The sequence below is a fragment of the Ctenocephalides felis genome, unplaced genomic scaffold (genome assembly GCF_003426905.1).
Source record: "Ctenocephalides felis isolate EL2017-DRISC unplaced genomic scaffold, ASM342690v1 CF-g0.4_SCAFFOLD_01492, whole genome shotgun sequence".
NCBI lineage: Eukaryota > Metazoa > Arthropoda > Insecta > Siphonaptera > Pulicidae > Ctenocephalides > Ctenocephalides felis.
In genome coordinates this window covers 51398678-51419359 of record NW_020537646.1, presented here as the reverse complement: position 1 = coordinate 51419359, position 20682 = coordinate 51398678, and the positions used below count along the sequence as shown (strand labels likewise).

Here is a 20682-nt window from a genome sequence, read left to right as displayed (position 1 = left end):
TAATATATTTAAAATGTTTATGAATTCTGTAAGTAAGAAACAAAATCTTTTAATATAATTTTTGTTTTCAGCATAGTTTTGCTACTATTAAACAAAAATTCATTTTGGTACAAGCTAATTGATTTATTACATTAATTAACGATTAAAAATCATTTAATTGATTGATTAAAATTGTATTATTTTTTTTAATCGTAAGTTGGCGATTTTGCACGAAAATTATAATATTAATTAACAATTATTAATTAATAATAGAATATGATTGGTAGGTTAAGATCATTGGCTGTATTTTTCTGCAAATAGTTAAGCAATTTGTAGGTTTATTTGCAATGTACATGAAACAACTATCTAAAAAGCAACCTAACTTAAAAATGCAGTAAAAATTAGAATAAAATGTTATTGATGATGATGACAATGAATTGTAAATAATTATTGTTGTAATATTTCCAAAGTATTATTAATATTTGTATAATTTTGTTTATGTATAATATAAAGAAATATTTTATTATAAATTAATAAATTATTCAAATGATTTAAATATTTAGTTCCTTTAAGATCATCGTTCTAAAGTGTGAAATACCACCCACTGTTTGTATTCAAGTTTTATTCATAACTGCCAGTTCCAATGACAATTATGATGCATTTACAATAATTAACTTTAATTCTTAATTAGCATTTATCTAAATTTCAAAAGGAGAAACAAAGCATTTAATTTCAGTGTTTACAGCTAGGATACAATAAACAACGATGACTTTCAAGCGTAATCAAAGTAAATACGATTCGTAGCGGCTGTTTTCAAGTTTCATTGATGCTGCTCTTGCATGTAGGTATCGTAAGTTAAGATGATCTATGTCGAGCACGATTCTGAAATACTAAGCACATAAATATTCCATTTAAAATGGTGTTCGCCATCAGGCTGAATAGGATACAAAAGGTTTCTGTACATTTAGCGATGATCGTATATGTTAAGGTCGCCTGCCACTGTGAAATATGATGTGTCTACATTTCGTTACATATTTCTAGTAGTTCGTTGTCGACTCCTTTTTTTCCTCTCTCGTAAAATTCCTGATTCTGTGAAGCACTTAGCGCATGCCGTCTAAAATATCGAGGGAGAACAAATGTCAGAGCGCCGTCATATCGAACCTATATTCGGATTTGTGGCGATGAAACGATGAATGAAATATTAACGCCAGTCTCGGATATTGTATTCTTGAAATTGTGATTTACTCATTCAAATGGCTTTTTTGTATTTAAGAAATAATTGGTTTTCGCAGATTTTATTGTTACCCTACCCTATATCAAATTTAAATATTTTTTTCGTTATATTCAATGTATAATTATTTGATAAAATTAGTGGAAAGTATGATGCTTATGTTATGTTTAAGTGCTAATTAATGGCTGTATGTCGCGTGTGCAGTGATATTTTTTAAACGCTTAATTATGGTTTGTATCGAACTCGAATCGGACATTCTTCGTTGTTTTGTTTTTCGAATGCATTATAGAGTAGGACGGGGCACAAAGGTTCATTTTGATTTTGTACAATTGAATTGTGAAAACCAAACCAATTACAACACAACAAATAACGCATATCAAACGAACAACTGTCTGACTATGTTCAGTAAAAATCCCTATTTTTCAAAAATTTGTAACCTGGCCCTTTTTACCCCACAGACGTGGTACAATGAGATGGCTAGGGGGCAAACAGGTCTAGTGTCTTATTTTAAGCTATTCGTTTGATATGCGTTATTTGTTGTGCTGTAATTGGTTTGGTTTTCACAATACAAAGCAACGAAGAAAGTCAGATTCGAGTTCGATTCAAACCATAATTAAGCGTTTAAAAAATATCACTGCACACGCGACATACAACCAATAATTAGCACTTAAAAATAACAAAAATTATACTTCCAACTAATTTTATCAAATAATTATACATTAAATATAATGAAAGAAATATTTAAATTTTATAAAGGGTGGGGTGGGGTACAAAGGTCCATTTTAATTTTTAGCAATTATATTATAAAAACCAAATCCATTACATCGCAACAAAAACCACATATCAAACAAACGACTATCAGACTATGCTCACAATCAGTAAAACTTTCAGCTAATTTATAAATCATTTGATAAATAATGAAATAGATAAATTTTGAAATTAAAAAATATCAATAGCCTTTGTTTTGTCAATGAAAGCAGAATGTTTTTTGAATCATTCTATTCGGATACTCCGTTCTCTCAAAAACTGGATTTCTATTTTCTACACTCTTTGGTCCGTATCTAGATCTGGTTTTGCCAAAAACTAATCAGCACATATCCCTATCAATAGGAATCGAATGTTTTTCTTTCAAATTCAAATCGCTTGATTCGTGGGGACACACAAAACACACACACACATCCATTTTTCTGATGTATGCCAAAATGTTCAGAAACTTCTAAAACGTGAACATATCCAAACATTTTAGTTTTCGATTTCGGCTATAACTTACCCTACGGGAAGTTGATAATATTCAGTTATAGTTACCTAACAAACAGTGCTTAAAAATGATTTCGACCAAATCCTAAAAAAAACTATACTTATTTTTAAGATAATGGTTTTTACCCACGGACCTTTAAACCCTGCTCTACCCTATTTTACACTTCATTCAATTGAAAAAATGCCGTTAAATATCTATTCATTATTTTATCAATTCCAAAATTCGATTAGTAGTATACTACATTCCACAAAAATCTTTCATAGCGCGTAAATTTGAATTCCGAACAATCAGGAACTACGAGATGTTGATTTAGAATCATAAGGTAGAATTCTGACTGGATAATTTCTCAACTGAATTTTCTATTATTAACTGCATCGAATGCATAAATTATAACACGATCGTCTTGCTTATGCATGAGATGTGATCCTTGCTCTGTCATTTCTGTGTTCCGTATCGAGTAATCTAAATAATCGGCCTTGTGATCTGATGATCTGAATAAGCGTTCGGTGATCAGAACGGCGTGCATAATCTTCATGGGATCAATATGAACCATCACGGAGTCGCTGAGATAATCTAGCTACTGCTTCTTGTATTATTGACCGGTATGCGCGTATTGGACGCCTCGGCCGGGTTCTCAGCATGTCAAACAAGCTGACCGCTGTCAATCGTACAATGCCCGCTCGAACAAATCTCCACGACGAATACGAATCAACGAAAAAAAAACGTCATAAATATAAAATCTCGAGTCAGAACTGTTGTTTTTCAATATATCATAGTACAGCATTGCTGGAACCTGGAGCTGGAGTAAATTCTTTATGATTAAAGCACGATCATAATAGATTTTATTTTATATAAATAAAATCATTTTACCTTTAATTAAAAGATAGATAAAAACGTCTCGCATATTTTTAATTAAAAGAAACATAACTGATTTACATCATTGAAACATTTGGGAAAAGCGATGTTAAAGATGCCTATAATAAAGCATTTTCTTCATGTATAAACATTTTTCATTGCTACAGCCTGCAGTTCAGGACTTCTTAAATTTTTCTCATTTACGACTGCATTTATGATTTCGAATTTTTTCCATTTATGACTTCGAACCCCATACACATATAAAAGAAAAATAAATTGTTATTTATCATGATTTATTTATTGGGTAACAATATACATATACATAAAAAACATAGTTTTAGAATTCATTTATAAATTGCACAAAGACTTATAAAATTGTATTGACTATAAAATACTTACAACTTAACTATAGTTGAGTAGTAAGTATTAAATTATTTATTTTTTATTCACATTTTATTTTAACAATCAGATTTCAAATAAAACGTCTAGGTTAGAAGTGAGCATTAAAAATTAAAAGAGAGGAAAAAATAGGAAGATGATAATAAATAATAATTATAAGTTACTTGTGCGGAACACTTTTCTCTGTAGAGGAAGGTCTCCTAGTCGCGGACACCTAAGGTTATTTATAAATAAATCAAAAAATATTTTACGAAATGTTTATTAAATTATGATTTATGTTATATAACAAAGTTAGAAATCAAACTAAATTAACAAAACCGCAATCTTTGCTAAAAATACTTAATACTATCAATCAAACTTTGGTATCAAAAAATATGATTTAAACAGTGCCACCTAATACCGGACATTTCAAAATAACCTGCATTAATAACATATGTAGCCATCTCCACACTCTGGAATGTCTGCACATGTGTCTTTGACGAATATTCTTAGATATTGCAAAAAAAAATCACTATTCATCCACCATAAGCTTTTCATTCTTTGACTAGGATATACGAAAAATGGGGGTATGTAATGACCGTTAGCACTCATACAGAACAAAATTAAATAATTGGAATAAATTAAGTAATTCTAATCTAAATTACACGAAATATCAATATATTTACTGTCCGGCTTTAAGGGACGACTTAGTATCCGGTGCTAAAGAGCAGACATTTTCGTTCATTTGGTGGCACCTACAAAAATTGTTTAAAAGATCTAATAATGTTCTACCATTTTATGGATAACAATTAAGTACTACTTTTATCTTTGCGTACCACTCAAATGTAAATGCATAAATATGCTAGAATTACTTTCATTGATATTTAGGTGACGTCGTGATTTTGCGCCTAAAACAGCAAAGAGTTGCTCCCGTTGTGGCCGTGTGCACTTATATTTTGAAATAAAAAGATTTATAATCGCCTGAATAATGCATCTTAAATATAGTGTCCGGCGCTAAGTGCCGTCCGGGTTTACGGGACTTTCCCTATAAAAGAAAATTATGTTATTGTTTGCGGCAGATAACTTGGCCATTTTTCCAATTTATATTCAAAATTGAGTATCTGCTGTTAATGACCGCCACTGTGGAAATTTTCAAGTTCTTGCAGCATAGCATATTGTTGATCAAATACCATGGAACGTTGCTGATCATTCTAAGCATCTTGATTTGAGCTCTCTGAATTGCAGTATTTGTAATAATCTATTTGAAAACATTTAATATTTTTCGAACATTTTGTCTATTCCATATGCCCATAATGGAGTTATTTTATATAGTAGAAGCTTATATTCGAGTGAGAGTTGATCTACCTATGAGCCAGTTCAGTTCCTTCATGTTAAAATCTGTCTTTTCCTTGTTATGTGCATTTTCCAGTTTAATTTTTATTTAACAATCAAATTGAAATATAATTTTAAAAAATAACGATATGGATGTGCCTGTTTTTTATTGTATAACAAATCAAACCTGGCTGAAGGTGAAATGTTCAACCTTTTTTAGCGCTGAACGATATTAAAATTTAATCTGGGTTAATGATGAAAAAATAACTTCACATAAACATATGGTAGAACAAAAGTATATTTAACGCCATATCAGCTATTGTGTAGTTTTGAATTTTTCCCTCGGCTCTAGTTTTTCAAATATTGATTTTTATGATAAAACTTTTAATTTTATCATTTTAAGTAAATGTATGGAATCTTTTTCGTTGAACAGACAAGTTGAGATCGTTGAGAGTTGAGATCGACAAATTAATAGAGTTCACATTTTCGTTCGGTTAAAAATATTTCGATATCGTCCTTTAATAGCAATAATCTTTTTAAACATTGACCTTTAGACAACCATCTTACTTCTGCATGTAATAACAAGGTTGTATATTTGTAATCCGTATCCTTGTTAAGATCATGGCTCTTGATAAAATTTATGATCTTAACAGCATCCTGAAACACATCGTTCAATTCTGGTGCTATTATATGTTTGCTGCAAAAGCCTCCCTGTAAATAAGACAACGAGTAATAGTTACATTATATGATCATAATGAGCAGATTGAAAAAAAATATTTTAAACCAATATTTTTGCCCGTCATCGCTCATGCACCATTTGTTCAAGTCGTTATTATCCATCTGTGCAGATTCCATATCAATTTTTCAATTCTAAAGCTTCTGCTTTTAAAAATTTGTCAACTTTACAATACATATCTTTCTTTGTAGTATGGTCTTCTATAAGAAGACAAAATAGCAATTCTTTCTCCTTTATAAACCTACCTGACATATACTAACAAGTGAGCCAATTTAATACTATCAGTTGTTTCATCCAACTGAAGGGCTTCCTTTAATTCTTGTAATAAGTTGTACTAATTGATCCTTATTAATATCAGAAATTTTATTGAAAACAGTGTAGTTCGATAAAGAATTTTTTCGAATATCATCGCCAGATTTTTTCTATGTAGTATTTGTACCATTTTAATAGCAGCAGGTAACACATGTTTTCTAATATAAACGGTGTTTATTTTTAGCAATACAGTATGAAACTTTGTATGACGCTAGTAAATATTTTTTATTAACGGTTATATTTTTTTAATTTTTTTTTCTTTATTTAAAGATTTAAAAAGTCTTTCAAAATATTCTTTTAGTTTATTGACATTCGAAGCATTCAATTCATGATGTCTTTTCAACTATAATGGTTTCATACTCTCCGAAGCAGATCAAACAAAGAGGTTGTTCATCACCATTAAAATTTTGAAATATAAATCCAAATTGAAGAAAAGACTCATCATATTCTTTTTCGTACATTAGATGCGATTAGGTTAGGTTTTCAATACTTTATCCAGTCAGAGTAGAGTTTCTATTATTATCATCTGCCTCATTACTATTCTTATTTAAGTTCAGCCATTGTACCCATGGGGAAAATTTATTTTGATCCTAAAGTGCATATCGCATATAATAATAGATTTATTAATTACCGAATAAATAAAAAAAAACTAGCTGGAACTTCCCGTATCGTAACGAAATGTTCGAGAAATATTAAATGTTTTCAAATAGATTATTATAAATACAGTAACATTGTCCAATATTTATAAGAATTATATAAACTTAATTTCAAAGTTGAAATTATATGTTTAAAGTATATTAGAACAGAATTAAAATTAAAATCTGAATTATTTTCGATATACAAAAAAAAACATTTTCTTGAAAAAAAAATATAAAAAATGAGACATTTTTGTTTTCCAAAAGCAACTATTTTGTTGAAATATCTTTAAATCATTCAAATCAGCTTAGTTCTCTCAAAAACTGCCATTTTTTGCACATTGAGCTCTGTATCTTCGAAATGGCCAGACCTGCCTTTGCCAAAAATTAATCACCTTTTTGGTTAATCAAATCGGATAATCCAAACTCTCAAAAACTCGATTTGTATTTTCTGCACTTTTTATTCTGTATCTCTGTAACGGAGCCTTTGCCAAAAACTAATCAGCGCATCTCCCTATCAATAGAAATCGAATGTTTTTAAACCTTTCCAATCGGTTGATCTGTACGCCCGGAAACGTGGACGAAAAAATGCGGACATACAAAACACACACATCGATTTTTTCTGAGGTATGCGAGGTATAACTAATGCTGCGTGACTAGTTTCTTATGGCAAATTGCTAGAATTCCGTCACAAAATGTTTAAGTATATATCGGAACCTAATTGAACTCATTGTCAGTGTGAATGAATTAAACAGACACATATATCAATTTATTCTAAGGTATCCCTAAATATTCAAAAACTTCAAAACTATTCAAAAATGCTATTACTATAACTTACCTCACGGATAGTACCTGCTCCATCATTATCCTAAGGTTCGAGCCGCAAGTGTATAAGATATCTAAAACCATAGAGCCCATATATGGAGAAGAATCCAAATTCTAAAAGACTGTCGTGAACGTATTCTATAGAGAGAGGATAAGGTCCATAGATAAAAAGATGTAAGATGTATAACTTGTTGGACATAAGGGTGCTGACACACAACAGTATAATAAGAGCGATTTCGCTAATACAATTCAAATGTTTTTTGAATTATTCAAATTGGACGCTCTGTTCCTCAAATACTGAATTACCATATTTTGCAATTTTTGTCCAGTATGTTCGAAACAGCTGGACCTGCTTTTGCCGAAAACTAATCAGCACGTCTTCCCATCAATACGAATCGAATGTTTTTCAATTATTCAAATCGGTTGATGCGTGTTTCCGAATTTGTATCCGCACACACCCAAACATGCATCCATTTTTTATAAGGTATGCCAAAATAAACATAAACGATATATGAAAACGAAATTTATATATAATAAAAAAAAATAATTTCAATTTTTTGCTATTGCTATAACTTAAAACCTATGGGGAGTTAAAAATGCATTTTATTTAGTTGATTTAAAGATTATTTCATTATACAAATATAATCTTTGTAATGAACAAGCTACAAGTTTGGTACGTTAAAATTAAGATCACAATGAACATAATACATTAGTAAATGTCTAATTATAATTAGCATCACTTTGATAATTAGTCTTTTGAGTATTGTTAAAATAAGCGTGACTTGTATACTGGTGGACTTAAAGCTAATATAGTATAGTATAGAACATAACATACCACACAACCAAACGTGAATTATTATCTTATTATTTTAATTTAATGATTATCACAAAATCAAATGATAACACAACATTCTTGTCAAATAAATATTAATACTTTTTAATTATGTATAAATAATAAATAGTTCATATATATCTGGACGAATAATTTATTTGTTGAATGAATAAATGAATGAATTTAAAGTCTATTTCAAGACTATGGTAGAAATTCGATCAACTTAAGTAGAAAATATTACTACGGTCATAATCAGAACATTGGTTTTATTTTTGATGAACCATATCTTGTTCTTGATATAGATGAATCAGTACAAACGTATGAATGAACAACAAAATCATATCATTTCTTTAACAAATTTTAAGAATAAAATATTTACAAAAAGATAACAAAACTTTATATAAATTATTTATAAAACAAAATTTGTAAATATCAAACATTACGAAAACTGAATTTCATCCTATTTAAATTAATATTATGCGCATATATTATTTCATAAAATATGCAAGATGTTTAGATATTAAGGATGCTTTTTTAGTCTTGTCCGTGATAGATAATATTTTATATCAAATAAAGTAAGTAGTTAAGCATTATAATTATTTTAAATATATTGAAAAACTGCATATGATATTCAACTTCGTAAATAGTGAATCAACAATATTTTATAGGGCTACAAAATAATACCGACATTTTCTTCGGACTGTATGTGGGCACACATTCAATATTAGAAGGGCACTCTTAAAAAATCGGTATACAAAAGTTGGCATAAATAGGCCAAAAAAATCCTCTTCACTTACGGCATTTCGCGTTCGTTGGCTGAACGTCAAAATATTTCTTTGTTTTTATTATGCATTTTGCGATTTGCCGAACTGTTTCTTTCATATCACAGACATACAGTCATCTGATTACGCAGAGACGAATAACGACAAAAACGTATCGTTTGTCACTTAATCGGATCAGTGGAATCTTGTCTTGACTCCTGCACGAATTGATCTCGTTCTTTGAATAATTTCAGCAACTGGCATTCCTGGCCTTCGGGCGATTTTCGGAAATCCTCAAGCACCTAAACATTCAACTCTTTAAGCAATCTGATTAACGTATAATTATTTACTTTATTTTTTTTAACTTCTCCTTTTGTCATTTTATTTTATTGTCATTTAAAAACATTAAATTTTGTTAAACTTCGTTTTCGTACTAATATATGAAAAAAAGTATAGATTAACAAGCAATTATTATTATATAAACTATTGTGATTAAAATATATCAAGCAACATTTGAAAAATAATCGAGATACGATGCGCCCTTGCGTGTAACATTTGCAATTGACATATCTAGTACTTCGATACTATCACATGTATCGCAAATTATGTACATCGTCATAAAAATTTTATGTATTTTTATTATTCCTTCCTGCTTCAAAAAAGAAAAGAAAATAAATGTACCTACACTTTATAATGAGAAAAGAAGTATGCAATAACAGAATCTGCTCTATTTGCAACTAAAATGCAAAAACACTGAAAACCTCATAATCAATTTTTCCGATGTCAAGTTTAAAGTATAATTTTGTTTTATTAAATGAATTTTCAATAAGTATTGGAATATATAATATCTTATGATTATATTAAAGATTACTTTATTACTATTTATGAACCACTTTTCATAATAGCCTCAAGCAATATATAAAATATAGTATATATTGTATATGCATTTAGTATTTTATACGATAAAAGATATATAATAGTATAAAATATATCTATTCAGAATTTTTTAGAAAAATGTAATTAATTACAACTAGTTAATTTATTTTTTATATTTTGCAAGTTTTTTTATTCATTTATATTGTTGAATTCACAACTCAATATTGTTATTCAAATAATTTTTATTTCTTAAATATGCTTTTATATACGTTATTTCTTTATTATTTGTGGTCATTGGGTTTTTTAAATTATTCGAATGTATTCGAACTAAAGATGAGTCAATGAGTTATATTCTATAAACATAACTGCGTGTATTATTTCAAAGAATAATTTTATGATTTTAATGAAAATGAAATGATATGTATGCGAGAATATGCTAAAAGAACTGTCGCAATATAAATACAATATCGTCTAATATATAAAATATTCTATTAAATAGATCATGAAATATATTGTTATTCATTTCATTCCAATTCTTATTATATTCTCTTTACTTTTAATTACTCTGTTTCATACTCTAAATAATTAAATTAATTATTGGATCAAATATATAATATCAATAAATATTTACCTCTACGTCCATATCCTGGTGCAAAAGATTGTACGAAACGGTATTACCTGCAGTGGCAGCTATTAAAGTAGGAAATAGTATCCTCACCAAGGCAGGGCGTGAAAAATAACGAAATGGCAGAGCTGCCAGGCGAACAAGCACACACGGAGGGGGGCCCGAAACCAACACCATCTGTTATTAATAAAATAATATTGTTTTAATATTATAATTCAAATCAATCAACAAATAAATTTATTCAAACTAAATTATATGCTCCATTATTATAGACAATGTTTTGCCATTTTTCAGGTAGAATCATGATGTCATCTCAGAAAAACTTCTTTGATTACTGATTGAAAAACAGAATTAACTGAATCAGTTTTAAAAGGCTTCCTTTCAAATCAGTTTAATTCTATTGAGACACTTCTGCAGAGATTGAAGCAAGTGTTAGTCAGAGGGTACTAATGCATCAAAATTTCTCAACCAAGCTCTAGCAACTTTTGCAGGTCGTAAAAAAATGTATGGTCGGGCATTGTCGTGATAAAAGACCATATCTTCAATTTTGCGGTTTTCTTTTAATTGTCTGACGTAATCTCTCTAATTATTCACAATAGAGTTGAGAATCAATCGTCTGACCGAAGATTGATAATTCCCACCCAGTTCCGCCACAAACACTACATCACCTTCTTCGGTGTCAATAGTGGTTTTAGAACGCTTGAGGTCGCTCACCATCACTTAATCATGATATTTTTCGCCTCCGATTGTCGTTTGTTCGATTTCGTTGCGCTTCAGCAGAACGTCGCTGTCGTTAACTCAGTCTATCAAGTTTTTCCATGCCCAAATCCTCAAGGTCCTATACATCGAGCTTCCTTTTGTAGTTAGCCCTGTGTAATTAGTTGAAAACAGTTTTTTGGTCTATAGCTAGTTAATAGACTTTTTTCAAGATTTTCATCAATTTTTCCAGTGATCGGATGAGCGAAGCGTGGCACATCTTTAACATCGAAATTACCAGAACGAAAGCGAGTAAACCATTTTCGAGCTGCTGATTTTGATAAAGTACCTTCACCATAAACAGCACAAATTTTTTAGAAGCCTAACGTTTTTCCCTTTATCATAATAATATTGCAAAATACAGTGATTATTTTTCTCCATTTTCTTTTTATTTCAGCTAATATTTTTCAGACTTTGTTCAAAATCACACCAAAATGTGCGATATGTTTTCATTAGAATATATTTTCAATATATCTAAAATCAAAGATAAAACTTAAAACGAGGAATATATAAGAAAGCTTGGATAAAATATAATTAATTATGTCGCCATCTAACGGTGTGCTTTAGAAATAACCAAAATCTGGTAGGGGGGCTTTTGACCCGCCATTTTGAGCTTTATTTTTATTCTTTATTATTATGTAAAATATAGTTGTTTAAAATACATGGCTAAGGCAACATCGCCGTTTCATTTAAGTATATTATACATTTTGGTCCATCGACACGGATCCAGTGATTAAAAATTACAGTCCACTCTTTACAATTAAATATACGCGAGTTCGTCTAAAAATAAAGCCAAACAAAGCTCTACGAGTCTACGTGAATGAAAACCCGGGAACCTGAGAAGCCGCCATTAAAGCTTGGAAGCGTCGCCTGGAGTTCACTGGAATTGGAACAACTACAACTAAAGATCACAATTGGAAATACAAGTAAGTCCACAATTAGTCTAAAACCATTTCTAAATTGCTTAGTATAATTGTTTGTAAGGTTTAGTCTATGTACGGTATACTTTGTCATTGTGGTTATTTAATAAATCGGGATAGGAATTAGGGACATATTCCTATTATATATCAATACAATTTTCCCATTACATTCAAAAACTACGGATTTAAACAAATTGCGGTAGCAAATTTATATTTAAACTATCGTATAATTTACACGTGAGTTTCCTGTAAAATTTAAAATGGCGGACATTGAGACGCTCAAACAACAAAGGGCTCGATTAATAAAATCTATCGCGCTTATTCAGAATTTTATTAATAACTTTCAAGAAGGGGATAGCAAACATGGCTTAATCCTCAGAAAAAAGAAACTAGTAGAGATTCTTCAAAGTTTAGAAGAGAATCAAACTGAATTAGATGTTAGATGTCCAGGAACTTACTCAAAAGAGTATGAGGAGTTATTTGATTTACACTTTGAATTGTCAGCTCGAATTGAAGATATTTTAGAAAGTAGCATTAACGAAAATAAACTAAATATAGATTTAAAACATAGGCAAGTTAACATCAAACTTCCAGACATAAATTTACCAAAGTTCAATGGAAATTATTCGGAATGGAATGCATTTATAGATATTTACAATTCACTTATACACAACAACGAGCAATTGTCAGGCGTTCAAAAACTTCATTATTTAAAAGGGACATTACAATCACCAGCATCTGACTTAATATCAAATCTTTCTATGACCAATGAAAATTACAACACGGCATATAATTTACTGCAAGATAGATACAACAATAAATACTTAATAATTACATCACATCTACAATCTCTAAATGACATAAAACCTATACTACGAGGTTCACATGAAAATCTACAATCATTTTTGAACCAAGCGAGGCAACAGACACAGTCACTAACAACAATTCATCAAGATGCAGTTTACTGGGACATAATTTTAGTTTTTCAGCTCACAAATAAATTAGATCACCATACTCGTTTAGCTTGGAGTCTATCACTGCAAGAAGGAGAGCTGCCTACATTAAACAAATTTATAAATTTCTTGAAACCAGGTCGTGTGCATTGGAAACTGCAACCAAGACTGGTAAGATAGAACATTCCGGAACAAAAATCAAGTCTGTAAATATAGTGTCTCAAGATAATCAGCACAAACCATGTATATATTGTAAATTGAAAGGGCATCGTGTATATAATTGCTTTAAATTTAAGAAACTACCAATAACACAAAGACAGGAAATTTTAAGACTTAATCTCCATTGCGAGAAATGTTTAGAACCTGCTCATTCACCAGATGTATGTAAATTCAGTCAGAACTGCAGAATATGCCATAAGGAGCATCACACAATGATGCATGTATATAACGAAGAGTCCACCTCAGAGGAAAGAAGAGTCAGTGAAACTACGCAAAAGGTACTATTTTCACAAGAGTCCAATTCCATAAGCGTTTTGTTTCACGCAGAGGTGTATGTTCTACAATCCATAGTGACAATGGAACAAACTTTGTTGGAGCTAGCAGACAATTAAATGAACTGTATAAATTTTTTAAACTAGAAATCAACAGAAAAAACATTATTGAATGTGTAGCAAATATGGGTATCACATGGAAATTTATACCTTTCCATGCTCCACACTTTGGAGGCCTCTGGGAAAGTAATATCAAATCTATGAAACATTACTTACATAGAGTTATAGGATCCACATGTTTGACTTATGAAGAATACTTGACTTTATTAATACAGGTGGAAGCCATATTAAATTCCAGACCATTAATTTCTTTAAGCGATGACAGTACCGATACTATATATTTAAGTCCCAGTCATTTTTTAATTGGAGACCTTATGACTGCCATCCCTGAACCAATACATGACAAAGTTATTACCAATAGATTAAGCATACACAAGCAAATTACAGCAATGCGAGATCGGTTTTGGCTTTTGTGGTCAAAGGCCTATCTCTCAGAACTACAAAGGCGTACAAAATGGAGTTCGGGCACCAGCAATCTAGAAGTGGGCACAGTAGTACTAATTCAGGAAGACCATGTACCACCAATGAACTGGCCATTAGGACGAGTAACCCATGTACATCCAGGCAAAGATGGTAAAGTTCGAGTCGCAACTATGAGGACTATGAAGGGCTCTTATATGCGACCAATTGTGAAACTAACGCCATTGGTTATGAAGTAAGCTTGAAAATATATTTGTGTATGAAATATCTTTAGTTTTGTTATATAATGTTTATAAATATTTAGTAATAGGGATTAAAAAATTTATGATACTTATCCTTAGGATTAAAATTTCCATTTAGAAATCTTTTAGTATATCATGTTAGGTTTAGTTATCCATAAGTCCATTTTCATTTACAATTTTGAACCTTATACTGTTATCATGTTATATTATATTATTATCTTTATTATTCATGCATATTAGGTTTAAGAACTCATGTCACATATTATTATTTTGCCTAGGTTATATGTCATGTCATTTCTTTTCGCAATTCATAGGTTATATCTTAATATATCTTCGGGTTGTATTCTTTAATAAACTTTACAAATTGTTGTAATGAAGGATGCATTCGCATCGGGCGGGAAAATGGATAAAATATAATTAATTATGTCGCCATCTAACGGTGTGCTTTAGAAATAACCAAAATCTGGTAGGGGGGCTTTTGACCCGCCATTTTGAGCTTTATTTTTATTCTTTATTATTATGTAAAATATAGTTGTTTAAAATACATGGCTAAGACAAGATCGTCGTTTCATTTAAGTTTATTATACAAAGCTTATAAAAACAAGATGTGGATGATAATTTACCTTATTGCGGTGATTTTATCGAAATCTTTCATACGAAAAATATCTTTACTTAGTTAATAAGAAAGAAATTCTTTTAGCCCAAAAGCAAGAAGTTCTAATTTAAAAGAGTAAAAGTAAAATACTCATCTTATGAAGGTATTATTACAACGTATTAATAGCGCATTTGATATGTAGTAATATATATATATATATGATGAAAATGAAATACAACTAGTGAAGTGAGATATTGTGTCTATAGACAAATTACTAGAATTTCCCGCACTAAAAACAAATTAGAATTATATTACTTTTTGAGAAAAATTAAAAATTTTATATTTTTTGGAATTTTTAGATAGTTTTGTTTCATTAAATTGCAAAAAACTATTTTAAAATTTACAATAATAAAAAGGTGAAAATGACAATGTTTGATATTTTTATTATTGCTAATGCACTGCCCGAAGGCAAGTCCCTGTGTTAAGGCACCAGATTTTATTCACTTCTCACATTTCTGCGTCCTAACGTTTTTTAAAACTTTCTATACTTTTATTGTTCCAACGATGGCATCTTGTAGATTCAACCCTTGCCTTATATGGATCCGATTCAGTTTTCTTTTCATTTCGAATTAATATGCTGCGAATTATTGTTTCCTCTCAAGTTCCATGAAGCAATTCTTCATGTGCTACCAAAACCACTAGTCGGTCTATTATGTTTTCTCCATTCATCTAAACTGTACACAACATAATCAAACTGTAGCATTTTATCAATTTCTTATGCAAGTCCATACTCAGTTTGCTCGTCAGTAACGTTCTTTTTTTCGTAAACAGTGCATAGCCACAGTATTTCTTCGTTTCATGCTCACATTATTTTTTACCTCCGGACTTCTTCTGAAAGGCGATCATCGTTACATACGCAAACTTTAGCAGTAATGTCAGTCAGCTGCTGCCCAACTCTTTAAAGATGCTGCCGGTATGTCTAAGTCAAGGATATGCTTAAGACAGTGTTTTTTCTCATAGCTAATAAACTTACAACTCAGACTATGTTTTTCGAAAAAAAAAATAGGAACATACTAAACAGTTCAAGAAAACTTGATAGAAACACTAAACAACGCAAATGAAAATTTGAATATATACACCAGCTTTTAATATTAAAAGCAAAAATCAAAATTGCAACAATTTGTTACGAATGAAAGAAAAAGTTTAGCCGATCTTCAGCAAAAGCCAACGGATATCTTTGAATCCAGAAATAAACTATCTTTTAAACGTAAGTCTTAAATTTGAAAGAAAATTACATAATAATATATAAGAATACTAATTATAATTGAATGATTTCCAAGATTTTTTGGCATGTCCAAAACTAAAAAAAATTTCGGTATTAATCCAATTAGTTACATTTGTTTGGAACTTCGTGTAACATGCCTAAAGTCAGTGGTGTTGTCGAGCCGGAACGCGCCTGAACGTCGATCTGCCGGAGCGCGTTCCGGCAAAAAAAAATATTTTTAAATCGCTACATACAGAAGATGATTTGATAAGTGAATTTCGAGTATTAGATCTAACGACGGAGTGGCAATATTGAAATAGACTAGAAGAAAATATAATCCAGTCATTATGCACCAGATTTAATTTAACATCACTGATGCAATATATCAATACGCTCAGAGATTATATTGAAACTTAAGGCAAAATAATTCCTAAAGATATAGAAATCTCAATTACATGTATATTGTGTCCTGCAGTTCGGTAGAGTGTGAGCGCGGTTTCAGTAATATGAATATTATTTTAACTGAACTCATTCAGTATTTAGACGTTAATTAATCTGTACGCACTAGAATGTAACCAAAAATTGTCAAAAATAATTAGTTTAAATGTTCCAGTTATTAATAGCTTGGTTTATCACAGTGTAATAGTGTAGAGTATTTTTGTATAATTTTCTTTTTTCCACTGAATGACGGTCTCGACGAAGACCGAAACGTATGGATAAATAAAGTATTTCAAAACTACTTTAGTTTTTTTTACTTGGTGTTGCTGCCCGAATCTAATAACACATCAAAATATATATCAACACCAAACTCACATATTTCACAATATATATATATACAAAATGGGTTTTGTAATAATTTTTGTTTCTTTCATTTTCGAACCAAACAGGAACAAATATGAGAACCGATTTTTGAAAGGTTTTTTTAATTTTAGCGTTTCAGTAAAAAAATATTAGCACAACACCATCGCCTAAAGTCAAGCATAATCAGTTTCCAATAAAACGTGGAATTTGAAAATACTACACGCTGTAGATATAAAGTTAATTCTAAAAAAAATCACCAATAAATTTTTACTATTAGACATATAATATTAACAAAGTTGACATACCTGATTGTCCCTGTTGCCTATGGAAAACAATCCTAATGTTTGCAATACGTCGTTTAGTAGTCCATCCAAATGTTCATTGGAGGCAGAAGAACAATAGGCAAGCAGAGTGTTACAAACATGTCTAAACTGCAAGGAAACACCGTCCGCACTAGATGCGCACTGAAATAAAACAATAAAAAAATCGCATATCAATAAAAATCATGCTAAGTTTATCAGCACGTTGAAATAAAATTTTCATGAACCTATAATAAATGCTAAATCGATAAACGTGATTGTAGCTTCTTTGATTAAGATTCTTATGATTAATTATACCATTATGCTAATTATAGCAATTTCATTCCCATAATTATTACCCATATGATTTAAAACCGCAAACGATCGAGAAAATGTTCGCGGGTTACTAGTACGGGTTACCATACGCCACGTCTGGCATATGCGCTTAAAATCAACGCAGTAGAATTCTTTATGAAAGAATCTGGCAAACGTAAACATTAGGCAAAAAATCATTACTCCTCTATACATCATCTGCAAACAATCATTGCGGATTGAACAGCAAACACAAATACAACTGACTCGACGTCTAAATTAAACAAATTATTTCCGATTTTCCGCCATGGGCAAGATAGGGTGCATCACAAAGTATCACTGAAGGTACAGACAGGATACATAATACAACAAGCACAAATTTAACTAGCGATATTATTTTAATTAATTTCGTTTTATCACCGTCAAGCAGAAATTATGACTATAAGCGATGAGATGACCGAGAGAAAGCCAAAGTTAAAAATGAAAAAAAAAAAAGAAATCAGTCGGCTCATACACGCAATTTGTTCAAATGTTTTGGACCTGCAATTTATTTTAATCAATTTTTTTCTAAATTTGGCATTAGCAGCAATTTCATGGTAAAATGGTGAATTGTGTACTTCAATTGTTTTATAATAATAGAAAGGGCAATGAGGATAAAATATATCAAAAAATAAAAAAGCATTATATATTAGAACTGTGAGCATTCATTTTTAATTTAAAACCAACGCCAATCTAACAAAAAATCACAAAAAATTTTAATATTATGTTTTTTTTTTAATATGAGTTTTATGTCTGTTTTATTATATAATCACATGGTTTCACAAATTTTCACAAAATTTCACTCTTGTATTGTAAAAACCAACAAATTGTTATTCTTTAGAAATATTTAAAAAATAAGTAGTATAGCATATTACTAAATACATATATTGTTTTAACTAATTGCACATTAAATTTTATATCAAATTTCGTATATATGTAAGCAAAATTATCTTCGATCTGTTTTTCTAATTTCAAGTTCAAAATACTACGGTTTAAACAAATATGAACCATATAAATATTTTATATAATGCGACATATGGTTCACCGAATAAAGAATTCAGGTGAGCATGTGCGTTAAAGAACGATCGGCAGCGTTCAGACAATATTGATATTGATTCAATCCGAAAACTCAAATATATTAAATGTATTATGCATGCAATTATCAAAGCCAGATAGCAAATATAAACAGAAGATAGTAGAATGGAAATATTCAAAATTGGAAACGATTCTTATTGCGGCACTGATCTTAATGATAAAAAACTTCATGATATAATAGGTAACATACTACAGATAGAATAATTTCATAAACACTTGAGAGTGTATAATTCCTAAAGTATTGTTTCATAATATATTCCATTAGTTTGACCAAATAATTTAAAAATCAGTCATATTTATGTAAATTATTTTTAGTTTGCAGGAAAGCATCTATAATGTAGTGAAGTAACTTAATTGAACAGATACACATTTAGATTTTTACACTTCCTATCTTGAATATAAGATAAATAATATATTGAATACACTTTCTTACTCTTAAAAAATATTGATGATTAAATGTTTAATTGTTTACCTGAAATGTGGTCAAATCCTTATCGGCTATAGTTTTTAACAAACTGAATGTTTTACTTGCAAGTTTTAATGTAGACATGGGTTGATTTTCCGCTTGACCAATTGGTGTAGCTACGCAGTATAACATAGAAACACAACCTAGCAATTCAGTCGACCTGAGCAAAAATGAAAAAATAAAATAAAAGACGTTATAAAATTATACCGGTGTATTATATATTGTATGATTCTGAATTTGATGTTGACATGTGTATTAACAAAGTCTTGGTAAAAAATATTTTTTTAAAAAAGTCCTTTCTCCATTATATCTTCAACCAGTCTACGAACAACACACTATCCAATTGTGATTTTTTAAATTAGTATTTTGTGAAAATATTGTGTAATTACAAGTTTAATGTTTATAATACATAGTGTAGTGCACTACCATATCCTGATACCATGTATTATTAGAATTTTCTAATTTAACACTAAGATTAACTAATTGTAAGTACTATTTACTATTTTATTTTTTCTTTTCACTCCAATTCAATTGTTTTAGTTTTTAATTTTATTTTCAGTTTCCACTGAAAGAAATTCATGTTTTTTATTGATGTTATGCCTGATTACTAGACTTTGTTAATATATATATATATATATATATATATACATATAATATATATATATATATATATATGTGTGTGTGTGTATGTGTAATTGAAGCTTTAAGCTTACCGTATCGTTTCCATCATTTTCGTGACATCTTGACTAGGATCATTCTTATCAAATGGCGTAGCTCTAATGAAACAGTTAAGTAGCACTAAACTTTCTTCTGCAAAGCTCATTAAAGAAGGATTAGACTCCAAGGAACCTCTTGCAGAAGCAAGAAGAAGTGCCATCTTTTCTACAAGGCCGATCGCTACGACATATCTAAAACCAGACAAAAGTTTCAAGTTTAAATAAAAAACAACAATAAATATATATATATATATATATATATATATATATATATATATATATTACTTAAATGTATTGCTAGCATGTAAACTTATTTTTCCTTTATTAAATATTAACTAGTGATATATTAAATTGTGAATTAAAATTTGATTTCTTAGCAGTAAATGTTATATAAAAAATAGTGAATGATCAAAAATACTAAATGCGTATTCGTCAATTTTGGAAAGATATAAAATCTAAAAATTATGAAATTTTAGCAATCATTTTTAAAAATTTGACATTTCATTTATATAATTTCAGTGCAGTGTCGATACAACATAAAAAACTGCTTTAAAACTG

General features: G+C 29.8%; 1 protein-coding gene across 1 annotated transcript; it reads right to left on the bottom strand.

The window, feature by feature from the left end:
- Window positions 1-8920: 8920 nt before the first annotated feature.
- Window positions 8921-20311, bottom strand: LOC113369907 (S phase cyclin A-associated protein in the endoplasmic reticulum-like). The gene is made up of 5 exons (XM_026610525.1): window positions 20122-20311; window positions 19415-19568; window positions 17503-17661; window positions 10642-10812; window positions 8921-9436 (listed from the first exon to the last, which is right to left on the bottom strand). The coding sequence occupies exons 1-5, from the start codon at window positions 20283-20285 to the stop codon at window positions 9317-9319; spliced, it is 768 nt and encodes a 255-aa protein (XP_026466310.1). The 5' UTR covers window positions 20286-20311; the 3' UTR covers window positions 8921-9316.
- Between the last annotated feature and the right edge of the window lie 371 nt (window positions 20312-20682).